The following is a 26,721-nucleotide window of genomic DNA, read 5'->3' on the forward strand; positions in this document are numbered from 1 at the left end:
TTTTTTTAGATGCAGTTTTGTAATATAGTAAACCATAAAATATTAGCCAATAACTGGAATGAGAATATATAATATTGTACACATGCTGACTTGTGGGCTAAACATGTGTTGATTACACCCTGACTTTTTTTTTTTTTTTAAACATCCTCTCTCTCAAACATTTGTTCCCATTCCAAGAACTTCATCCCTACCAGTATTTGTGCTTTTGTGTCTGTCTTGGTTGAACTCTTAAATCCAACTGGCTGTTGATCAGGACAGGACTCGGTCACATGCCTGCCTCCCAGACACTGAGCTTCTACATTGTAGATTAATGAAATGTGGCTAGATTAAATTCTGACAGAGAGGCTATTACACTTCATCCAACTCTACTACAAACACCAGTCACATCACACATCAGACCATTTTTATTCATTTTACATAGCAGTGGTAGTTCAGTGTATCTGTTTCCATACCAAGAACGTTGTGTGCTTAAATCCCATAAAGATGAGTTTAAATTGGTTTCTGCCACATGTGTAAGGCAGTTTAACTAGAACAAAATCAGCCAACTGAAGGCATAAGAATTTTATGAACACGTTTCCAGGGCTGTTGTCAAATTGTGGTAGAAAATTTTTGTAAACAACTGTAGGTAACATGACATCACAACAGTTCATGTCTCTATGCATGTATCAGGGATGAGAGTTTTCCGCTTTTTCTGAGCGAAAATCGATATTATGCCAAATCCGTTGAGATGTTTTCATTGAGGGGGCTTGGGGTATGTTCCTTCGTGATACTCAAGCGTACGATGATGTTACATGTTTACATTTTCGCCATCTTTAGTCTCGCGGTAGAATACGTGTTATCTACAATGTAATTGGCGACAGCATGATAGCCAATCATAACAGTTGTTACAAGAGTGTGGGAGAGAACAAAAGCCAATCATAACAGTTCTTACAAAAGTACCCGCATCTGTGCTATTTTATCGAAACTTGCACATGTTCATCGTTGCTGCGCTTCAAAAATACGTTTCTCTTTCGTATCGGCTTTTTTACTCAAAATGCCGAATACAATTGACAAGCGAGACGAAGCGAAAGGTACATGAAATCGATGCTGGTATAAAAAGAGAGGACTGACAAGCTCTTGTCTTTGGCCAAAAGGCTGAAGAAGTCGAAATGATTAAATGAAAATGAGAAGTGACTGAACTATAAATAATTGTATAAAGTGTACATAGACATTATCCCATAAACTTAGTATTCGTTTGATTTAATACACTGAACATGTATATGATGGTCAGTAAATCTGAATTAATGCTGACAGTTTTGAAAACTTAAATATTTCAAAAGACTTTGAAATCATATGCAACTAATGAGGACATAGGGTGACTGACCTTTTCTCCCTAAGAAATTTTATTTAATGTGAATTTAGTTTGTCATTTTTGTTGATCATAAATTATAACCATACCCTTGAATGTAGAATGTGATTTTATTTTGAATTCAAAAACAATACTCCTATTGATTTGAAACACATTTTCATGTAAATATATATAAAAAAAGACTTTTATCTACTACAGCTCAGATTGCAGGAAAAGTGGTTTGTAAGGCCTTATTTTTCAAAATTTTCCTGGGGGGGTATCCCTCCCAGACCCCCGGCTTCGGGCACCATCTTGTTTTCTGCTTTTTTGGTGACCACCCACTCTCATCCCTGATGTATTAGTTTTCTTTATGTTCCATATTTTAAAGATGACCTATCTAACGTACAACTAATCATGATACATAATGTGAATTATGGATATGGCTATTATAATACAATACACAAAAAAAAAAACAGTGCAGTAGAAAAATAATCCAAAAGTTATCATGATTCATCAGTAGGACTGGACTCGAGAATGACAAGCTTTTCACATTCTCTGATTGGTTTCAAAATTTTCATTTAAATCTCAAAGGAGGGGGACAAGCAAATAAGGGAAAAAAAACAAACCTTATCTGTCTATTCGGGAGCAGTCATAATTCTTATTTCCTCCACAAACACTTCTGCGAAATACATTCCATAGTCATGTCATAGTGCAAACATGGAAATACATTCCATAGTCATGTAAGTGCTCAGTTAGTTTAAGGGCATGCATGAACGAACTCTCAGATGGATGTGCATGTTTCAATGGACATCTCTAACACTGAATTTCTCTTTCAATTATAAAGTTTCTCATGATTTTCAACCACACTTCCTGAGTCTAGCGTAAATAAATCCCCCCCCATTATCAACCAATACATGTTTGGTGGTTGAAGTTTTCTCCTGCAGTTAACAGTTAAACAAGTGAGCTTATAGCTACCAGTTCACCATCACACCTAAAATGACACCAAAGTATGCGCTGAGAGAGAACACAACTCTGCTTTAAAATATCCACTAGTACCGTTTTTAGTTCTACATCATTTTGTCCATTTTTACAGATAAGTGTCTGAAAGCATGTAAACAAGTCTGGTGGTAATAGCTGAACTGGTAGCTACAATCTCCTCTTAACTCCTATGGAAAACTAAAGAAGCAAACTTGGAATGTCGGACGTGGCTGATGGACAGCAGGCTGAGATCACCTCATTGCTTGAACTCTGATAAGAGTTTCCGGAAGTTTTCCAGTTCTTGTATACTGGTTGAAATTCTGGGAAAAAAACAAATTATTAGTAACAGTTTACATGACCGTTCACTTCACTGATATTACACATTAGTTAACTAAATAAACCCTAACTAACATTCACAAAGTAACACAGTTTTAAAAAAAAAAAAAGTGTAATAAACTGATTAAGCCAAATAATTAGGACCAGCATTAAACTGATGTTCATCACTTTGTTTATTCAACTACCTTGTCTTGTGGATGTTACACAACATTAAAAGGTGGGGTATGAGATTTTTTTCAGGAGTATTTTTTACCATATTGCTTGAAAAGCTCCTCACACCCATGTTGCAAGCAGTACAATAGAAGGTTTGACCCAAAAACGAAATATTTTAATCCAGTCTACAGTGTAAAATAAAGGAAAAACGCCATCCAATCATATCGAGGTACCACCTCAAAATGATTGGATACTGACACATCAATCAGACTGAAGCCCGCGACCAGCCCGTCCCTTCTGTGTGTGTGTGTGTGAGAGAGAGAGAGGGAGAGCGAGCAGCCCCTCCCCCAACCCGCGCTCAGCAGGGAGAGACAGAAATGCACAGAAAAAGGTCCCTCCAAACAACGGGGATTTACACGAAAACGGAAGGAGATATTCACAAAATTCTTTCACAGTGAGCGCCACAAGGCTCTCCTGAACACAGTGATGTAATTTTTTTGTCTGTAGTGTAAAAAGTGAGGTCACTAGAGCGAGTTAAAAATGAGTGACTTTTCTGCCAAGTTTATAATGGAAATCTATGGGGCTGCGTGCCTGTCCTCTCCTCACTTTCAGGCTTCTCATTCAAAAACTGCAAGTCCTATCATGTAGGTAGACACATTGTGTGAATCAGGACAAGTGTGGCTACTACTTTTGAGAAAATGATGTGTGTGGAGTGAAAATTGGGGCTGAAAACACAGTTTAAATGAGAAAGTTTGAGCTATTTTTCCAAGCTCTCTAAACTCTAACTTAACGAGACGCGGGGGGTGGGAGCATGGCGAGGGCGGGCTTGTTTCTTTTCAAAATATGGCTTGCGGGAACCGTTATTCCAAAATCTCCTACCCCACCTTTAAATGTAACTATAAATATGAAAAATTATGACGTTCATTAAATTTAAATCTAATCATTGGCAAACTGCTGTAGTATAAAAGGGGGGAAAAAACAACACTGTTGGACATGCTGTTTAATTATTTGCTGAAGGTGAAATGAATACCTGTGAATAATAACTGAGATGAACATGAGGTTAGTATTCACTGATATTTGCTGAGCCTGAGGCGGATAATTCTATTAGTATAAATACACAAGTGATTATTTAAAAAAAAAAAATTATTCAAACTTCACAAGTGGCATGCAAATGTAATAAAGGCGCGACGCAGACTTGTGGCACTTACCTATGCTGAGTCACATAAAATATTTTGTTTTGAAACAGATAAAATCAAATCACAATTCCACCTTGTCTTGGAATGGTTTTAGACCAAACCAGCATCTTTAGTGTTTTTAGGAACAGCATTTTTTTCATAATTTGTAATTGTTTCTCACTTACAGTGACAAAGTGATTAGCCGCCATTTTGCCAAGTTGCCCGAGGTGATTATCGAGAAATAGTCAGAAGCTCTCGACCAATCAGCGCACGCAATTTATCATCACCTCCATATTTATACCAAAGAAAAAATTCAACTGCAGAATAGTTACTGTAACACCACCTTGTATCACTGATTACTTTCCCAATAACAACATGCCCCATTGTGTTTTATTGCTTACTTAATGTTTAGTTAATAGAACATTAGTTTTCTAAATTCTGTTATTATACTGATTTAGAAGTGAAAGTATCTGTACCTCCCGAAAGCATTGAAGAGAGAAACGATCTCTTGCCGACTCAGCTGGAAGGACGGTTTGGCGCTGTTGGACTGAGGAAGTGCTTCAATTTGCTTCTCTGAGAACAGGATCTTGAGAGCTGTACCTAAACCTTGGGTCTAAAGAAATACATGACTAACCATCAAGCATGTGATGTTCATAGATCTCTCATTCAAATCAGTCAAAGAAACAGACTTGAAAAAGACTTTGTACCTGCAGTTTGCCCCACAGTCTACACTTAAAGCAGCCTACACAATCCATGATCCTGGAGATGTTCTTAAAAGTCAACCTGAAGTCATCCTGATGAACAGACGAGTAATGAATCCAGTGATCACAGTGCAATACATTAACGCTTTCTTCTACTTAAATGAACTGTAGGTGCCATACACTGACCTTTAGTTTTGCTGCTTCTGTCTTATCACCTGCAAACAGTGTGGTTTCATCAAAATGCAATGGGAAAGACCTGGAAATGATAAATTGGTTGCCTTTAAAACATGAATGTACAGCAGTCACATGAATAAACATGGAGAGTGTTACACCATAATCTGCACTGCTCTTGTACTGGTCCTGGTTAATTACCGTGCATTTATTAACCTCAACTTCGGTTCTTCCTCTAACTCACTCTTTCAAACTTTCTTCCATTTTCCCAAAATGGTTAACAAAATAACTTTTGATGGAGCTGGAGGCAGAACCACCATTAGGAGAGTCCTACATCATCATGGCCTGAAAGGCTGCCATGCAAGGAAGATGCCTCTATTCCAATACCAGCGTTTTAAAAAAAAAAAAAAAGCCAGACTGGAGTTCACAGGTGGTCGCTAGACTTTTGGAAGAGTGTTCTCTGGCCAGATGACACAAAAAAAGAGAACTGTTTGGCCATAATGATCAGTGTTAGGTATGGAAGAATAAGGGTGAGGCTTTTAATCAGGCGGGGGAGCATTAAGTATGAAGCATGGGAGTGGTAGCATCATAGTGCAGGGGTGTTTTACTGGAAAAGGGACAGCTGCACTTAAGAAAATAGATAAAGAAAAACCTCAAAGTTTAAACCTGGTCACAACTGGGTCTTCCAGCAGGACAATGATCCAAAGCATATGTCCAAAGTTGTAACAAAATACAACCAAGAGAAAATATTGGTGGTTATGACTTGAATCCCATACAAACTTTATGGACTGAACTGAAAAAGCAGGTCTGAGCAAGGAAGCCCACAAACCTGTCTTAGATACACCAGTTCTCTCAGGAGCAATGAGCAAAAATCCCAGCAAAGTATTGTGGGAAGCTTGTGTAAGACTACCTCAAGCATTTGATTCAAGTTAAGCAATTCAAGGGTACCACCAAGTACACACACAAAAAAAAATTGTATATTAACTTTTAACTCACTGAAAATCTGATGTACTAAAATAAAGGCTTGAAATCTGTCTCATCTATTATTTTAATATACAGTACCAGTCAAAAGTTTGTACACCCCTACTCTACTTATTCGTAGGTGTTTTTGTATTTTGACTATTTTCTACATTGTAGAACAATACTGAAGACGACATCAAAACTATGAAATAACATATGCAGCATGTATGGAATTATGCTGTAAACAAAAAGTGTTAAAAAACAAAGTATGTTTGATATTTTAGATTCTTCATAGTATCCAGTGTTTACCTTGATGATGCGTTGCACACTATTGGCATTATCTTAACCAGCTTCATGAGGTAGTCACGTGGAATGCTTTTCAATTAACAGGTATGCCTTGTCAAAAGTTAATTACTGCACTAGTTTCTTGCCTTCTTGCATTTGAGATCAAACAGTAAATAATAAAAATACAGTAAATAGCACTATTCCGCAACTGTAATAATCCATATGTCAAGAACCACTCAGCTAAATAAAGAGAAATGACATCCATCATTACTTTCAGACACAAAGTGTCTTAATTCATAAAAATAAAGAAAAAACATTGAATTAGAAGGTGTGTCCAAACTTTTGACTGGTACTGTGTGCTGATTATTTTCCTAACTAAATTACTGAAGACTAAGAAAGATTTCCTTAACAAGTTCACTTTAAACTCTATTATAATTGTATAATTGACTATTTTAATTGCAATGTGAATATTAAATTATGTTGGGCTTTACAGTTATTATACCATGAATTTACTTTCAGAAAAATCTACCCCCTGTGTAAACGACTGTTTGTCATCCTCTTACTTGGCCATACGGAGGAGCTCTAAGAGCAACTCTTTAACCTGCTTGTCTTGTTCTGCGTCTCCTGTGTACAGATGGACAGAGGGACGCTCAAAGAAAGGCAGGACTTTAGCCAGGGCACGGAGCTCAATCAGATAGAGGAAGTAGAGATTTCTCAGACGCTTGGGTCCTTCTCCTTTTGTCAGTTCTTCATCAAATCTCAGCTGGAACTCAGTGATATTAGGACCCCACTTCCTCTCAAACCAGTTATCTGATCAACAGCAAACAGGAAACAATGTTTAACAGTACTAGATAAGAGAGAGGGACCAAGACATGTATTGCCATCAAAGCTCTGATTCAAATTTCGAAAACAGTTTCTCAGCTCGAGATGATGCAGTGGGGCAAAAAAGTATTTAGTCAGCCACCAATTGTGCAAGTTCTCCCACTTAAAAAGATGAGAGAGGCCTGTAATTTTCATCACTTCAACTATGAGAGACAGAATGGGGGGAAAGAATCCAGGAAATCACATTGTAGGGTTTTTAATGAATTAATTGGTAAATTCCTCTGTAAAATAAGTATTTGGTCACCTACAAACAAGCAAGATTTCTGGCTCTCACAGACCTTCTTTAGGAGGCTCCTCTGTCCTCCACTCGTTACCTGTATTAATGGAACCTGTTTGAACTCGTTATCAGTATAAAAGACCACAACCTCAAACAGTCACACTCCAAACTCCACTATGGCCAAGACCAAAAAGCTATCAAAGGACACCAGAAACAAAATTGTAGACCTGCACCAGGCTGGGAAGACTGAATCTGCAATAGGTAAGCAGCTTGGTGTGAAGAAATCAACTGTGGGAGCAATTATTAGAAAATGGAAGACATACAAGACCACTGATAATCTCCCTCGATCTGGGGCTCCACGCAAGATCTCACCCCGTGGGGTCAAAATGATCACAAGAACGGTGAGCAAAAATCCCAGAACCACACAGGGGGACCTAGTGAATGACCTGCAGAGAGCTGGGACCAAAGTAACAAAGGCTACCATCAGTAACACACTACGCCGCCAAGGACTCAAATCCTGCAGTGCCAGACGTGTCCCCCTGCTTAAGCCAGTACATGTCCAGGCCCGTCTGAAGTTTGCTAGAGAGCATTTGGATGATCCAGAAGAGGATTGGGAGAATGTCATATGGTCAGATGAAACCAAAATAGAACTTTTTGGTAAAACTCAACTTGTCGTGTTTGGAGGACAAAGAATGCTGAGTTGCATCCAAAGAACACCATACCTACTGTGAAGCATGGGGGTGCAAACATCATGCTTTGGGGCTGTTTTTCTGCAAAGGGACCAGGACGACTGATCCGTGTAAAGGAAAGAATGAATGGAGCCATGTACCGTGAGATTTTGAGTGAAAACCTCCTTCCATCAGCAAGGGCATTGAAGATGAAACGTGGCTGGGTCTTTCAGCATGACAATGATCCCAAACACACCGCCCGGGCAATGAAGGAGTGGCTTCGTAAGAAGCATTTCAAGGTCCTGGAGTGGCCTAGCCAGTCTCCAGATCTCAACCCCATAGAAAATCTTTGGAGGGAGCTGAAAGTCCGTGTTGCCCAGCGACAGCCCCAAAACATCACTGCTCTAGAGGAGATCTGCATGGAGGAATGGGCCAAAATACCAGCAACAGTGTATGAAAACCTTGTGAAGACTTACAGAAAACGTTTGACCTCTGTCATTGCCAACAAAGGGTATATAACAAAGTATTGAGATGAACTTTTGTTATTGACCAAATACTTATTTTCCACCATAATTTGCAAATAAATTCTTTAAAAATCAGACAATGTGACTTTCTGGATTTTTTTTTTCCTCATTTTGTCTCTCATAGTTGAGGTATACCTATGATGAAAATTACAGGCCTCTCATCTTTTTAAGTGGGAGAACTTGCACAATTGGTGACTAAATCCTTTTTTGCCCCACTGTATGTAAATTAATGTGTACAGTGAATGTACAGAACATTAATGTGACTCACCATCCAGCAGGTACCTGGAACTCAGGTGCACATTTATGCTCGCATGCAGTCCTGAGACAAGCCTGAAGAAAGCTCTTTTCTCCACACACAGTCCTACATACAGAGGGAAGGCATGTTAAAGAACAAGACGTGCACTTGTGCGCACACACGTACGAGTGGCAAGTGCTGCTTACCTTCCAGCCACTTGTAGAATCTCCTTCCTGAAATACAAAAAAGCTTTACAACTGGATGCTCAGTTACACCAAAATTCATTCATTCATTATCTCTAGCCGCTTTATCCTTCTACAGGGTCGCAGGCAAGCTGGAGCCTATCCCAGCTGACTACGGGCGAAAGGCGGGGTACACCCTGGACAAGTCGCCAGGTTACACCAAAATTTAGTTTGTAAAATTAATAAAGGCAACCCTTAATTTCAACTACAGTGTATTAAGGCAACGTTTATAACATGTGGACAGTCAATGTTATAAGCAACCAAGTCAGATTCTAAAACTATGGAACAATTATGTCAGCCTTTAGAACTTTACAGTTAAACTTTCCAATAATAAAAGATAATCTTTAGAATTTTACATTTAAAAAAAACAACTGAGTCAGCCTTTAGAATATTAGAACAGTTAATATCTTTGAACTTGACAAAAATTAATAGACGCTGTAGAACATTATGTTAAAACTTTGGAACAAATAAACACCCTACAGAAGTTTATGTAAAATCATTTATGTAAAGTTTTAAGTCAGCCTCTGGAGGTCTGTGAAAAGTACAGCAGAAGAGCTTTACTTTTCAGCAATTATGCCAAACTAGCAATTTTATAAACGCTATGTCAATCATTAGAACTTTTAAGACCATTACAGCAACATCCAAATTAATACTATTTTACAGATGTTTTCCTTACCTTCACTGTCTCCTGCAACACAAACAAGAATACTGAATTAATGAAAGCTTTACATTTGTGCGCCTCCAAAATCACTGCAAATATAGTCCAATATTTAAGATTCATTTTATTTAGGTTTTTTTGTATTTATTTTAAAGATAAAACCACACAACACACATAGAAACCCAAAGTCTTACCACTGCTCGACACCAGAGGGTTCAGTGGCCGTTGAACTGTATATGGTCTGAAAGTGGAATACAAGAAGAAGAACTCATTATCTGCTTAAAAACTAAAAAGCAAAAGTGGAGCATTTAGGAAATACATTAACATGCTAATTTATCAGGTAAACATACAATATATCGTAAGTCATATTGTAAGTGTACAATTATCTGTTGCTTTCATACAGTTGGGGCCAGAAGATTACATACAGGGACACGAACATCATCATGGACATAAATGTCATGTCAGTACTGGGCATTCAAAGTTTCCTTTGAACTGTTCTTTTTTTGTGGCAGAATGATTGTACAGCATACATCTATAATACAACCCCAAATAAGAAAATGTTGGGATGGTAAGGAAAATGCAAATAAAATAAGAAAGCAGTGATTTCTAAATTTACTTTGACTTGTATTTCACTGCAGACATAATGAACCCAAGATATTTCATGTTTTGTCTGGTCAACTTCATTTCATTTGCTGATATTCATCCATTCCTGCGTTTCAGGCCTGCAACACATTCCAAAAAAAGTTGGGATGGGGCAATTTAAGGCTAGTAATGAGGTGAAACAAATATTAAATGTGATTTGAAACAGGTGATGTCAACAGGTGACTGTAATCATGATTGAGTACAAAATCAGTATCCAGGAAAAGCCTAGTCTTACGTGAGAAAATGATCAAAATGTTGAAAAACAAATGTTCTTCAAAGAAAGATAGGAAAGGATTTGGATATTTTACCCTCTATAGTAATAATATTAAATAATTCAAGGAATCTAAAGGAATTTTGGTGCATAAAGGACAAGGGCCCAAGCCTAAGCTGACCACCCGTGATCTTCGATCCCTCAGACGGCATTGCATCAAGAACCATCATTCATCTATAGCTGATATAACTAATGGGCTCGGGATTACTTTGGCAAACCTTTGAGTTACATCTACAAATACCAGTTAAAACTTTACTGTGCAAAAAAGTAAGCCTTATGTTAACTGTGTCCAGAAACACTGCCAACTTCTCTGGGCTCTGAGGCATTTTGGATGGACCATCACACAGTGAAAATGTGCATTCCGGTCGGACGAATCAATATTCCAGGACTTTTTTTGTAAGAAATGGACACCATGTGCCCCAGACCAAAGACAAAAAGGACCATCCAGACTGCTACCAGGAACAAGTCTAAAAGCCAGGGTCTGTCATGGTATGGGGTTGTGTCAGTGCCCTTGGCAAAGGTAACTTACACTTCTGTATTGAAGCATTAATGCAGAAAAGTACATTTAAATTTTGGAGGAACATATGCTGCCTTCAAGACAAAATCATCAGGGATATTTGAACAAGACAATGCAAAACCACATTCTGCACACATTACAAAAGGTATGGCTGCGGAAGAAGAGGGTATGGGTGCTGGATTAGCCTGCCTGCAGTCCTGATCTTTCCCTAATAGAGAATGGGTGGCAAATTTTGAAAAAAAATAAATAAATCTGACAAGAACTCAGCACACCTTAAGACCTGTTTGCAGGAAGAATGGCACAAAATAACACCTGAAACACTTCATAACTTGGTGTTTTCAGTCCATAAATATCTTTAACTGCTGTGAGCAGGAATGGCAACATTATGAAGTGGTAAATGTTTTACTGTCCCAACTTTTTTGAAATGTGCTTATTTTTGAATAAATAAATATTATTATTATTATTATTATTGAGGTAAAACATCAAGTAATATGCTGTTGTATTTTGAGTGCAATACAGGTCAAAGATTATTTACCTTCCCCCCGTTTTAATTTCAAATTTCAACATACCATCCCAACTTTTTTCTGATTTGGGCTTGTAGGGTAGGTAAGTAAGTAAATACATACATACAGTACATAAATAGAATTCAGTGCACAAATTTTAAACTTATTTTGGGTTTTCTGAAATCAACACAGGGTCAAAAATTTGCATACAACACACCTAATATGTGGTTAAATGTCCCTTAGCAAGTTTCACCTTGACCAGATGCTTCTGGTTGCCATCAAGAAGCTTCTGGAAGATTTCTGGTTGGATATTTGAGTACAGCTGTTATCTTCTCTGTGCACACCATAAAAAGGGTTTGTTTGACACTCACTGGATTGACCAACACACAGTACAATGGGGAAATTCCAAGGAGTTCAGTGCAGATCTACATATATAGATTTACACAACTCAGGAATGCCTCTTGGAGACATTTCTAAAACAACTGCAGATTCCAAGATCATCAGTTCAAATTCCTCCAGATTCCTTGAATTGTTTAATGATATTGTCCTGTTGGAACACCCAATTGTGTCCAAGTTTCTGATGGTTTGAGGTTATGCTGAAGAATTCTGAGGCAGTCCTCTTTCTTCATTATTCCATCCACTTTACACAATGCATCAGTTCCACTGGCAGCAAAACAGCTCCAGAGTATGATGCAACCACCACCATGTTTAACAGTTGGTACAGTGTTCCTCTGTACCTCTAGTTATTGTGGTCAAACAACTCAATCTTTGTCTCATCGGACCATAAAACTTTCCTCCAGAAGGCTTTTTCTTTGTCCATGTGGTCCACTGCAAACTTTACTTGAGGCTGAAAGTGTCGATTTTGGAGCAGGGGCTTCTTGGATGGCAGCCTCTCAGTCCATTGCAATGTAAATCTTGCTTGACTGTAGACAGTATTCCAGCGGCTTCCAGTTCATGGCAGGCCTGTGCCTTGGTGGTTCCTGATCATCTAAACCAATTTCCTCTCAGCAGAGGGTGACAGTTTGGGTCTTCTTCTTGCAAAGTAGCTTGGCAAAATGGCTAAAACTCCCAATAACTTGGACTCATGTACAATGTTTGAACTGATGATCTTGGAATCAGCAGTTGTTTAGAAATAACTCCAGGGGACATTCCCAAGTGTGTAAATCTATGATCCTCTTTCCCAGATCTGCACTGAGCTCCTTGGACTTTCCCATTGTACTATGTGTTGGTCAATCCAATTAATGCTATCAAACAAACCCCTTTTTATGCTGTACACAGAGAAGATGCCAGGTTTAGTCAATCATGGTCACTGACAGGAAGTTAAGAGCACCACTGAATTACGTTGGCGTATGTACATTTTTGACCTTGTATGTATAAATTTGCCCTGTATTGATTTCAGAAAACCCTAAATAAATTACCACAAGACCACTGCTGAGCAGATGTGTGTGTGTTGAACTATTCTCAGCACAGACATTACACTGACATGGTGGTGTGTTGTGTTTCTATGAGTGCATCACATGGAGTCATGGTGGGCTCTGGGATTTAACTAACAAACATTCAGTCAGCCACCTCAAAAGCTCCAGCCAGCAGTGAACAGTCCATGGTCAGAAACTGACACTAATTAAGGCTAAAGGACAATTAACATACATTGTGAATGGAAAAAAGATAACCTGCAGTCTCAAACATTCACATCATACACTCACCGGCCACTTTAATAGCAACTTGTTCTTGATTCTAAGATTCCTGTTCTTGGCTGCAGGAGTGGACCCCAATGTGGTCTTCTGCTGTTGCATACTGAGATACTTTTCTGCTCACCACGGTTGTAATGAGTGATTATATGAGTTGCTATATCCTTCCTGGCAGCTCGGACAAATCTGGTCATTTTCCTCTCACCTCTCTTACCAACAAGACATTTATTTCCACCCACAGAACTGTCACTGACTCAGTGGGGTTTTTTTGTTTTTTGCACCATTCTGTGTAAACTATAGAAACTGTTGTGTGTGAAAGCCCCAAGAGATCAACAGTTTCTGAAATACTCAAACCAGTCCATCTGGCACCAACACCCATGCCACAGTGAAAGTCACAGAGATCACAATTTTTCCCATTCAGATGTTTGACATGAACAGTAACTGAAGCTCTTGATTTGTATCTGCATGACTGTATGCATTGTGCTGCTGTCAAGGGATTGGCTGATTAGAGAACTGCATAAAACAGCAGGTGTATGGGTGTACCTAATAAAGTGACCAGCAAGTGTAGTCTAGTACAGTGATTCTCAAACTGTGGTACGCGTACCACTAGTGGTATGCGGGCTCCATTCTAGTGGTACGCCAAAGAATCACTTAATTAAATATAAATAAAATTTAAAAAATAAAATAAAACGTGAAATACTATCCATAATATCTGAATGGATGAAAATATCTTATCAACCGATGACAAGAAAATGAAAGGAGATACAAATTAAGTTAATAATTTTAAAAAGTTTGCAAGTGCTTCTGGGTAGCCATACGTAGCGTACGTACGCATTCCCGCCGGTTCCGCTGACAGACGGTTATCCGCCATTGGTAGACTAGGCTGTGATGGGAAAAGGTGGAGGTGGCTTTGCTAATTATGACGAGTACGACAAAATTACTGTCGTGGCTTAAATCCGCGAATGGGAGCGTGGATCAGGGGAGAGGGAGAACTGAAAAGGACGTGTGTGAGCCGAGCGCAGATGCTAATGACAGTGGCAAAACCAGCCCCAAAACTGCTAGCAAACGGCAGAAACCAGTGAGGAGGAAGTATGACGAAAAATACATAAAACTGGGATTTATTTGGAGCGGGACAGAGGAGCTGCCCAGGCCGCAGTGTGTTGTATGCGGGGACGTTCTGAGCAATGAGTCCATGAAACCATCGCATCTCAAACGGCATCTTACAACCAAACACACAGCACTAAAGGACAAACCAATGGATTTTTTTTACGAAAACATGATGAACTGAAGCAGTCCAAGTCCACCATTCTGTCCTATGGTACACCCGTAGCCAAAGCACAGGAAGCTTCATATCGTGCCAGCCTCCTGATCGCCAGAGCCGGTAAGCCACACACAATTGGGGAACTGCTGTGTTTGCCATTAGCCAAAGAGATGACACGTATCATGTGTGGAGAGAAAGCTGCCAGAGAGTTAAACTTGGTGCCGCTTTCAAATGACACCGTGTCAAGGAGAATAAATGACATGGCTGACGATGTTAAAAAGACACTGATTGAGCGCATTAAGAACAGTAGATATTTTACCATACAGCTTGATGAGACTACAGATGTTGCAGATTTGGCCAATTTATTTGATTCATTATTTAAGTACAGTGTTTTATTTTCCTATATTTAAACACAGTGTTACTGTTCAAAGTACTGTGTGTAATGTTACAGTGGCCAACAATATTAAATATACTTGGTAAATAAAACCTCCGCCTTGTTTTTAATGAATACTTAGGCCTACTACGCTACTGTATTTTAATGTTGGTCATTATGGTGGTACTTGGAGAGCCAAGTATTTTCTGAGGTGGTACTTGGTGAAAAAAGTTTGAGAACCACTGGTCTAGTAAATTGGCCAGGATGTGTGCACTGTGTTTCAATCCACCATTAAATCTGTTGCACCCGATTCAATCATGTAATTGAAAAGGGAAAAAAAAAAAAAAGAAAATGCATACTGTTATAGGGGGGAAAATTAATAATAATAATAAATAATAATAATAATAGTGAAATTACTGTTCACAAATGTGTTACAAGCATGTTTTATTCCTCTTATACCCCAGCAATTTGCTGTGCTATCATGTCATGAAATGCCTGAAAACAAGTTCACACTGAACACAGTCATCCCAAAATAACTTTGTAATACTTTTGGGAAACTCAGCCCTGAGCACTTCAATATAAAACTATGTCTCAAAGTATTTTCTTGCACTTTACACTCTCCTTCTCCGATCCTGATTCTAATCTAAGTTGCTGAAACTAACTTATTTCCTGTGAGAGATGAACGATGTGTTATCTCTACACCATTTACTGTGACCTTACTTGAAACAGTTTTCTTCATATATACTGTTCCATATCTGCCAGGCCTCAGGACCCTTATATCCAGTGTATCGCTCAGGGTTCAGGAGGAGATCGACATACTGCGAATCTGGAGACTCTTCATCTGAGAGAAATATAACCAAGTTAATAAAGGCGCTCTGGGAGGACCGATAAAACAAGGTATTTGAGTCTGTCTTTGCACGTATATGGAAGCAAAAAATAAATAAATATTTAAAAATAAAAAATAAATAAAAGGAGGACAACATTTCATGTTAAAAAGGTATTAAATTCTTAATAATGAAAAGGAATCAGTACTGAATTAATGTCATTTACATTATTAATACTTGTCTGTATTTAATTATTTTGCATTAACATCCTTGAAATTCAAAGTCATTTTCAGTTATCAGAAACATTTTCACAAATTATAAATTCAAGTTCAAAAATCAAGCATCAATGTTTAAATATGTTTTATCAATGGTTTTTAGACTTGTAATGATATATTGTGTGATGATAAATCACGAAACAAATTTATGACTATTTGAATCCATGAAATAATAAATAAATTGTGTTTACTATCATGCTCCATAATTTAGTTTTTCCCTCGCTGTAATAGTGGTGTTCAGACAGCAGAGGGTGCAATAACGCAAGAGCAAGAATACATGTGACTTCACCACAGGTGGAAGTAACACAGCTCTAATGCCATGAAAAAACAAACAAAAAACAGATCTAAAATGGGAAAGAGCTGCTGTGTGATTGACTGTACAAATAGATTTAACAAGAAATCAGCTCTCTTTTTACAAACTGCTGAAATAAAGAAAAGAGAAGCAAATGGAGGGAGTACAAATGTTCATAAAGGTTTATTAAGAAAAAGCATATTGTTATGAGCTTATTTTAATTTTTAATTAAAAAATATATTTCAGTTAATAGGCTATTATACTTTACTCCAACATTTACAAATGTGGGTAAATTATTGTTGGTTATTAAGAAAATGAAAAAAAGGTGTTTGTTTTTTTTTATTTAACAAAAAGAATACTTAAGTTGATAAAGAATAGGAAAAAACACTTTTTTTATTTAAAGTCTTGATTTATTTTCAAAAACATGGTGGGAAAATCAAACTGTGAGCCCAAAATTGTGAACAGAATTGAATCGTGAATTGGGCAAATAATTACATGCCTACTGTTTTTTGTTTTTTAACTGGAAAAAAAATTATTACTGAATATTGCATTTCAAGGAGGTTTGACGCAATGTCACAATAATCTTGTAAACAGTGATAAAAGGTAAGGCACTTATCGAACAAACAATATATCCAGGAGCAGAACAGGATTTTTGGATAGATGGCAAGTTCTTAACAAGAATTCTACCACTACTAAAATGGATTAAAGGGTTCTTTTGTAAATCATAAAATATAAACAGACCTTGGCAGTGGACTTAGTGTTTAGTAATGCATGTTGTAGTTAATAGTTTGATTCCTATGTAAATGTTTTTGTTTTGCAAAATTACCATCGTGCATGCAGAAACGGTCGGCCTCATCATCGTGCCGGTTCCACTCGAGCAGAGCCTGGCGGGTTTCATCACTGTACAATACACACTCGGAGTCAGAACTTGCACAATACAGCTTACAACACAAAAAGCCTTGTCTCCATGAGAAACATGAGTGGCAGGGCTGTTGCATTACTTTATATTTTTAGTTTGTTAGATGACGGTTAATGAGGGATGATTTCACAAAACTCTAGATTTCAGAAGCAGAACTTCCTCAGAACGCTGCGGATTAGAAAATCTTAGCAGGCAGACAAAGTAATATTGAATCTTACATGAGAAACCTGAGCATTTGTCACCTCGACAGATGGGACTGCGATCAGAGGTCAAGGGGATAAAGCTGTTTATAACCATACAATACCAAAGATTTAATACTATTTGCTTTTGTATTTATCATTGTATTTGCAACTGTTGGGATTCTCATCTCATCTCATTATCTCTAGCCGCTTTATCTTGTTCTACAGGGTCGCAGGCAAGCTGGAGCCTATCCCAGCTGACTACGGGCGAGAGGCGGGGTACACCCTGGACAAGTCGCCAGGTCATCACAGGGCTGACACATAGACACAGACAACCATTCACACTCACATTCACAGCTACGGTCAATTTAGAGCCACCAGTTAACCTAACCTGCATGTCTTTGGACTGTGGGGGAAACCGGAGCACCTGGAGGAAACCCACGCGGACACGGGGAGAACATGCAAACTCCGCACAGAAAGGCCCTCGCTGGCCACGGGGCTCGAACCCGGACCTTCTTGCTGTGAAGCGACAGCGCTAACCACTACACCTCTGTGCCGCCACTGTTGGCATTTTATAAGCTAATTAGCGACTTAGTTAACAAAGTCAAAGTCCCTTCCCACGCCATGTGGCACATAGGACAGCGCCGATCTCTGTTTCCATAGCCCTCGGCCTCTCGCCTCTTACATAGCTAGGGTTACAGTGGGGGGGGGCTGGTCCTCTGGTAACCGCGAGAGTTTGACTCCCCACTCACATCTGTGTTGCAGCGTGCCTCACCAGACGGCAGGAGGTACCATTTTTATGATGGTCTTTGGTATGACCTGGCCGTGAATAGAACTCACAACCTCCCGATCGAGAGGCAGACACGCTAACCACTAGGCCAACTCTTGGTGACTTAGTTAACACACCTGCTATTTTACTGAAACTTTACAATACTACACAGCATTATAACTTAAAATTCACTCGCCCAACTTTCATAAGGAAATTAATGATGATAGATTTTAATCCATAGGTGACTCCAAGTGTGACAGATACACTTACACTACTGCATCACACACACTATCTGTAGAGGTAAACAGCCCATGTGAACATTTCAGGTTAGGTGTTGAGCATAACTCCCCATTGTTTACCTTAGAGAGCTATTGACAGCACCAAGCTTCTCTGCCATTTCACACTCCTCTGTGTGCTGGTTGGCCTTTAATGAATACTGTTCTCACACACACACACACCCATTACACACAGTCTCCAAGGCACTTATTACAAAAGTGATGTGTTTCATTAGCTAGCATTGCTCATACCTTATAGCTGCTGGATTTCAGTCCCTCAGGTACTTCATTCTGTACAATATAATTAATATAATACATTACACCAACAAAGAACAACAAAGATGATTATTTTTTATCCACACTAGGGCTGAACAACTGTACTTTTACATTACAAGTATTATAGCACAATTAAGACAATATATTCTAGAGATGCGTTAAAAGTAGCTAGTAACCCAGTGTGGTATGATTTAAAGCTTGTGTGATGCAATTCAGTGTCATACAACCTGTGTGATTAAATACAATTTAATCACAATACAATTTTAACTTTGAAGAGTGGAAGGCCACGCCTCCTTCGCCAGAACTGACAGGATCGGAGGCCACGCCTCCTTTGCCAGAATTGACAGGATCAGAGGCCACGCCTCCTTTGCCAGAACTGACAGAACTTTGATATATTGTGCAGCACTAGTTATATAAATGAAGAGTGAAAATGCTCACAGGTTTGCACGGTTTAACAGCGCAGTCTCTGAGACCACAGTGTCCGCTGTCTGTCCAGAACGGACATGGTTTATTTAGATTCACCTGAACAGGAGAAAGTTAGCCATACAGGAATAAATGCTACTGCAAATAATCCATTAAAATACAATTACTGCAGAAGATTAAACTTCAGAAATGTCCAGAAAGGCATCCTACCTTATAGAACCTGAAGTAATCAGACAAAAGGAGTTCCTGAAGTTGGGGGAAGAGCTTCCTGTTGTTGAAGCCATCGATTGTTTCCACATCACAGGCGCAGTCATCCAAACTACCAGTGACCTAAGATGGGAAATAAACAGGTATGCAAATAAGTTATTACATTTAATTCCAAACCAATTCCACTACACAAGTAAGCAGTACCAAGCATCACTAAAATGTTACTGTTTACTGATTAACATTTTACTGTTTACAACTGCGATGTAACTAAACACGCCTCCCTGCCAACCAATCAGCATTCACCTGAAATCTGATTGACGCGCAGCACCACAGATACTCACAGGTCTCAGAGAACAGCACGTGAGTGTGTCTCTGCACCCTATGCTTACCCATAAACGCCCTCTCTGTGTCACACACAATGACTGTCTAGATATTCTTCACACATATTTACAAGAGAAAAACATACCAACAGACATCGAAAAACTGGAAGAGAGACACGTTGGAGATGTAAAACTTCTGTGCTAACGAGCGACTGTGATAGTTTGTAAACAAACATGACCGTCAAGTTTGCTTCAGTAAATATGGAAGATTTTGAGATAATTTTGGCTGCCAGGTCACTCTGTTGTGTGTAGTTGTCAATATTGATTTTAAAAGTAACTAAGTAAATTATACAAGGAAACGAATACTTAAGTCCGAGTGAAATGTACTGTGGCAAGCGTGTGTGGAAGAAGAGTCTGGAAACAGAAAACTTAGTTTCTTGGTTGTTAGCCTGTGCTACTTGCTCTCGATAGCACTGGCCTGACTGCTTTATTAGCATTTGCTAACACTACTGATGAACGCTACACTGGCTGGAAGGGGACTTCACTGCTGCGCTAACAACAGCACCAAGTAAGCTAGCATTGACCTTTGAGAATGCTGATATGCAGTTATGAAGTGTGTGTGTGTATATAATAATAATAATAATAAATGGCTTTTTTTCATGGTCTATCAGATATTCCATTCAGCTAGCATGATACTGAACTCATCTTCGACTCATTCATTATCATGCTAGCTGAATGGAATATATCTGATAGACTACTCAATGCCAACCAATATTATTTAAACGTCACTCAGATCTGCAGTGCATTTTGCATGAAAAATCCGAGTTTTTCCAACATGAGAAGATAAACTTCATATCTTCAAGCCAAGGTGTGAATTTCTTTTTATTATATCGACACATTCACAAACAAAAAGTACCTACATTTATCAAAAATAATTCATTGATATCCTCGCAAGTGCCATATAGAGATTTGTCACGGTTTTGGTTCTCGATGTTCCGGATGTAGCTTGTATGAAAAATACAAGTGGTGTATTTCCCAATGAAACACTCGTTTCCATATAATTTAAAAAATAATTATACGAGAGAGAGGGAGCAGTAATCCATGCAAAGTATATTATTTAACGTAGATCAAGTCTATAATCACATTAGCTCGTTTTCATTATGTGTAGATTTAGACACCCTCAGGAGCACAAGTAGGTTATGAACACTTTTTTGAATTTCTTGTACAACCCCGATTCCAAAAAAGTTGGGACAAAGTACAAATTGTAAATAAAAATGGAATGCAATAATTTACAATTCTCAAAAACCGATATTGTATTCACAATAGAACATAGACAACATATCAAATGTCGAAAGTGAGACATTTTGAAATTTCATGCCAAATATTGGCTCATTTGAAATTTCATGACAGCAACACATCTCAAAAAAGTTGGGACAGGGGCAATAAGAGGGTGGAAAAGTTAAAGGTACAAAAAAAGAACAGCTGGAGGACCAAATTGCAACTCATTAGGTGAATTGGCAATAGGTCATTAACATGACTGGGTATAAAAAGAGCATCTTGGAGTGGCAGCGGCTCTCAGAAGTAAAGATGGGAAGAGGATCACCAATCCCCCTAATTCTGCGCCACAAATAGTGGGGCAATATCAGAAAGGAGTTCGACAGTGTCAAATTGCAAAGGATTTGAACATATCATCATCTCCAGTGCATAATATCATCAAAAAATTCAGAGAATCTGGAAGAATCTCTGTGGGTAAGGGTCAAGGCCCGAAAACCATACTGGGTGCCCGTGATCTTTGGGCCCTTAGACGCCACTGCATCACATACAGGCATGCTTCTGTATTGGAAATCACAAAATGGGCTCAGGAATATTTCCAGAGAACATTATCTGTGAACACAATTCACCGCGCCATCTGCCGTTGCCAGCTAAAACTCTATAGTTCAAAGAAGAAGCTGTATCTAAACATGATCCAGAAGCGCAGACGTCTTCTCTGGGCCAAGGCTCATTTAAAATGGACTGTGGCAAAGTGGAAAACTGTTCTGTGGTCAGGTGAATCAAAATTTGAAGTTCTTTATGGAAATCAGGGATGCCGTGTCATTCGGACTAAAGAGGAGAAGGACGACCCAAGTTGTTATCAGTGCTCAGTTCAGAAGCCTGCATCTCTGATGGTATGGGGTTGCATTAGTGCGTGTGGCATGGGCAGCTTACACATCTGGAAAGACACCATCAATGCTGAAAGGTATATCCAGGTTCTAGAGCAACATATGCTCCCATCCAGACGACGTCTCTTTCAGGGAAGACCTTGCGTTTTCCAACATGACAATGCCAAACCACATACTGCGTCAGTTACAGCATCATGGCTGCGTAGAAGAAGGGTCCGGGTACTGAACTGGCCAGCCTGCAGTCCAGATCTTTCACCCATAGAAAACATTTGGTGCATCATATAACAGAAGATACGACTAAAAAGACCTAAGACAGTTGAGCAACTAGAATCCTACATTCGACAAGAATGGGTTAACATTCCTATCCCTAAGCTTGAGCAACTTGTCTCCTCAGTCCCCAGACGTTTACAGACTGTTGTAAAGAGAAAAGGGGATGTCTCACAGTGGTAAACATGGCCTTGTCCCAACTTTTTTGAGATGTGTTGTTGTCATGAAATTTAAAATCACCTAATTTTTCTCTTTAAATGATACATTTTCTCAGTTTAAACATTTGATATGTCATCTATGTTCTATTCTGAATAAAATATGGAATTTTGAAACTTCTACATCATTGCACTCCGTTTTTATTTACAATTTGTACTTTGTCCCAACTTTTTTGGAATCGGGGTTGTATAAGCACTCATATGAATGACCCAGCTTGATAAACGAGGTCCATTAGGAGTAAATGGCATCATGTTGTCTACTCATACTGTATACACAGCCATTGGTCATCACACAGACACACTTCAACACAGAAGAATAAATAAGCCATGAGCTTTAAAGGACATTTCCAAAGACATTTCCTTTTTGGTTCGTCCTTTAACCTGAACACTGAGTACATAGACCACCATGTGTACAATTAACACAAATGTTAAAAACAAACACCATCCAGTAGAGCAACCTGACAGTATCTCAGAGGGAAAGAGTTTCACTACACATACTACAAATATACTACTACTATTAATACAATTAATACTAATAATACCACTGCTACTCATACAATTAATACTCATCTCATCATCTCTAGCCGCTTTATCCTTCTACAGGGTCGCAGGCAAGCTGGAGCCTATCCCAGCTGACTACGGGCGAAAGGCGGGGTACACCCTGGACAAGTCGCCAGGTCATCACAGGGCTGACACATAGACACAGACAACCATTCACACTCACATTCACACCTACGGTCAATTTAGAGTCACCAGTTAACCTAACCTGCATGTCTTTGGACTGTGGGGGAAACCGGAGCACCCGGAGGAAACCCACGCGGACACGGGGAGAACATGCAAACTCCGCCCAGAAGGGCCCTCGCCAGCCCCGGGGCTCGAACCCAGGACCTTCTTGCTGTGAGGCGACAGCGCTAACCACTACACCACCGTGCCGCCACAATTAATACTAATAAACAAAAATAATAATAATAATAAAAATAAAAAACAACTAATACTAATACCATCACTACTACTAATACAACTACTACTGCTGCTAATACTACTAAAACAACTACTATTACTAATACAACTAATACTACAACTATTACTACTATATATAGGTATTGTATATTTATTATAGTGTGTAATGTCTATTTTTCTTATATTTTACACACACACACACTAATACAACTAATATTCTACTAGACTACTAATACAACTAATACTACTACCACCAATACAACAACTAATAATAATAATAATAATAATAATAGACAATCAAACCAAACCCGGAAGTAAAATAAGCAGAGGATTATACAGAAATGAAGACAGAGGTGAATGCTGTGCGGTTGTAGATGGAAAGTGTTTCTGTTTAATGACACTTACTTTGCAGAAACATCTGTGTGCAGCAGAGCTCTCCAAACCGCCTGGGACAGGAAATACAAACACACTGAGGGTTATACAAAACAATACTAATCTCATTTTACTGCAGTAAATCTTCAAAATCAAACACGGAGCTCTGAACTCAACGAATCGTTTGTAATCTGGAGCTAAAACGCGCTCTCTCGCTGTGTGTATGATGGTGTACGTGATGCCTCACTCCTACCTTCAGTAACTTCCTGTTTCCTACGTGAAAGACGTGACTCGTGATCCTGAACCCAAACTGCTCCCTATGAGATATTAAGTGAACTACTCTGTGTGTTTAGAAGCCGCTGTCGCACCCTACTGAGTGCACTAATGTAGGGAGGAGGGAGGTTTTTAGGATTTTACTCTAGATAATGGGAAGAACTACTTTAAATACTTTAAAATGTTCAAATAATAAATAAAAACACATAATATAATATAATATAATATAATATAATATAATATAATATAATATAATATAATAAACCCCCTATGGAGAAAAAATCTAGGACTGTGACGTCGCCCGGTAGGACGCAGACGGGGCCCCACCCTGGAGCCAGGCCCGGGGTTGGGGCTCGTATGCGAGCGCTTGGTGGCCAGGCCTTTGCCCATGGGGCCCGGCCGGGCTCAGCCCGAAGAGGTGACGTGGGCCCGACCTCCTGTGGGTTCACCACCCACAGAGGTAGCAGTAGGGGTTTGGTGCAGTGTGGATTGGGTGGCAGTCGAAGGCAGGGGCCTCGACAACCTGATCCCCGGACACAGCGGCTGGCTGTTGGGACATGGAATGTCACTTCGCTGGGGGGGAAAGAGCCTGAGCTTGTGCGGGAGGTTGAGAGGTACCGGCTAGAGATAGTCGGGCTCACCTCCACGCACAGCTTGGGCTCTGGAACCCAGCTCCTCGAGAGGGGCTGGACTTTCCACTTCTCTGGAGTCGCCCGTGGTGAGCGGCGGCAGGCTGGTGTGGGCTTGCTTATAGCTCCCCAGCTCAGCCGCCATGTGTTGGAGTTTACCCCAGTGAACGAGAGGGTCGCCTCTCTGCGCCTTCGGATTGGGGAGAGGGCTCTTGCTGTTGTTTGTGCCTACGGGCCAAATAGCAGTATAGAGTATCCGGCCTTCTTGGAGTCCCTGGGAGAGGTACTGAGGGGTGCTCAGACTGGGGACTCCATTGTGCTACTGGGGGACTTCAATGCTCACGTGGGCGACGACAGTGACACCTGGAGGGGCGTGGTTGGGAGGAACAGCCTCCCCAATCTGAACCCGAGTGGTGTTTTGTTATTGGACTTCTGTGCTAGTCACAGTTTGTCCATAACGAACACCATGTTCGAGCATAGGGGTGTCCATAAGTGCACGTGGCACCAGGACACCTTAGGTCGGAGGTCGATGATCGACTTTGTAGTCGTTTCATCTGATCTCCGGCCCTATGTCTCGGACACTCAGGTGAAGAGAGGGGCTGAGTTGTCAACTGATCACCACCTGGTGGTGAGTTGGATCCGCTGGCGGAGGAGGAAGCTGGACAGACCTGGCAGGCCCAAACGTATGGTGAGAGTCTGCTGGGAACGTCTGGCCGAGCACTCTGTTGGGGAGGTCTTTAACTCCCACCTCCGGGAGAGCTTTTCCCAGCTTCCGAGGGAGGCGGGGGACATTGAGTCTGAGTGGACCATGTTCTCTACCTCCATTGTGGACGCAGCTGTTCGGAGCTGTGGCCGCAAGGTCTCCGGTGCCTGTCATGGCGGCAATCCCCGAACCCGGTGGTGGACACCGGAAGTAAGGGATGCCGTCAAGCTGAAGAAGGAGTCCTATCGGGCCATGTTGACCTCCAGGACTCCTGAGGCAGCCGACGGGTATCGGCAGGCCAGGCGTGCTGCAGCTCGGGCAGTTGCGGAGGCAAAAACTCGGAACTGGGAGGAGTTCGGGGAGGCCATGGAGAAGGACTATCGGTCGGCCTCGAAGAAATTCTGGCAAACCGTCCAGCGCCTCAGGAGGGGGAAGCAGTACTCTGCCAACACTGTTTACAGTGCGGGTGGGGAGCTGTTGACCTCGACTGGGGACATTGTTGGGCGGTGGAAGGAATAGGGCGGTGGAAGGATCTCCTCAATCCCACCGTCATGTCTTCCACTGAGGAGACTGAGGCTGATGACTCAGAGGTGGACTCGTCCATTACCCAAGCCGAAGTCACTGAGGTGGTTTGCAAGCTCCTCGGTGGCAAGGCTCCGGGGGTGGATGAGATCCGCCCTGAGTATCTCAAGTCTCTGGATGTTGTGGGGCTGTCTTGGTTGACACGCCTCTGCAACATCGCATGGCGGTCGGGGACAGTGCCTCTGGAGTGGCAGACTGGGGTGGTGGTCCCTCTTTTTAAGAAAGGGGACCGGAGAGTGTGCTCCAATTATAGGGGAATCACACTTCTCAGCCTCCCAGGGAAAGTTTACTCCAGGGTACTGGAGAGGAGAATTCGACCAATAGTCGAATCTCGGATCCAGGAGGAACAATGCGGTTTTTGTCCTGGTCGCGGAACACTGGACCAGCTCTATACCCTTCATAGGGTGCTCGAGGGTTCATGGGAGTTTGCCCAACCAGTCCACATGTGCTTTGTGGATCTGGAGAAGGCATTCGACCGTGTCCCCTGTGGTATTCTGTGGGGGGTGCTTCGGGAGTATGGGGTTCGGGGCTCTTTGCTAAGGGCTGTCCGGTCCCTGTACGAACGGAGCAGGAGTCTGGTTCGCATTGCCGGCAGTAAGTCAGACCTGTTCCCAGTGCATGTTGGACTCCGGCAGGGCTGCCCTTTGTCACCGGTTCTGTTCATAATTTTTATGGACAGAATTTCTAGGCGCAGCCAGGGGCCGGAAGGAATCCTGTTTGGGAACCACAGGATTTCATCTCTGCTTTTTGCGGATGATGTTGTCCTGTTGGCTTCTTCAAACCAGGACCTTCAGCATGCACTGGGGCGGTTTGCAGTTGAGTGTGAAGCGGCTGGGATGAGAATCAGCACCTCCAAGTCCGAGGCCATGGTTCTCGACCGGAAAAGGGCGGCTTGCCCTCTCCAGGTTGGTGGAGAAGTCCTGCCTCAAGTGGAGGAGTTTAAGTATCTCGGGATCTTGTTCACGAGTGAGGGAAGGATGGAGCGTGAGATCGACAGGCGGATCGGTGCAGCCTCCGCAGTGATGCGGTCGCTTT

At 40.7% G+C, this 26,721-nt stretch overlaps 1 protein-coding gene across 1 annotated transcript; it reads right to left on the reverse strand.

The window, feature by feature from the left end:
- Window positions 1–386: 386 nt before the first annotated feature.
- On the reverse strand, window positions 387–23,741 carry ero1a (endoplasmic reticulum oxidoreductase 1 alpha). Its single transcript, XM_060933655.1, has 16 exons — window positions 23,533–23,741; window positions 19,210–19,329; window positions 19,015–19,098; window positions 18,553–18,591; window positions 18,385–18,461; window positions 16,985–17,058; window positions 15,488–15,608; window positions 9,707–9,753; window positions 9,531–9,542; window positions 8,819–8,845; window positions 8,646–8,738; window positions 6,650–6,896; window positions 4,857–4,926; window positions 4,677–4,763; window positions 4,446–4,582; window positions 387–2,625 (listed from the first exon to the last, which is right to left on the reverse strand). Exons 1-16 carry the CDS (start codon window positions 23,626–23,628, stop codon window positions 2,562–2,564), a joined length of 1,395 nt encoding a protein of 464 aa, XP_060789638.1. The 5' UTR covers window positions 23,629–23,741; the 3' UTR covers window positions 387–2,561.
- Window positions 23,742–26,721: the final 2,980 nt, after the last annotated feature.

This window comes from Neoarius graeffei, chromosome 11 (genome assembly GCF_027579695.1).
Source record: "Neoarius graeffei isolate fNeoGra1 chromosome 11, fNeoGra1.pri, whole genome shotgun sequence".
Classification (NCBI taxonomy): Eukaryota; Metazoa; Chordata; class Actinopteri; order Siluriformes; family Ariidae; genus Neoarius; species Neoarius graeffei.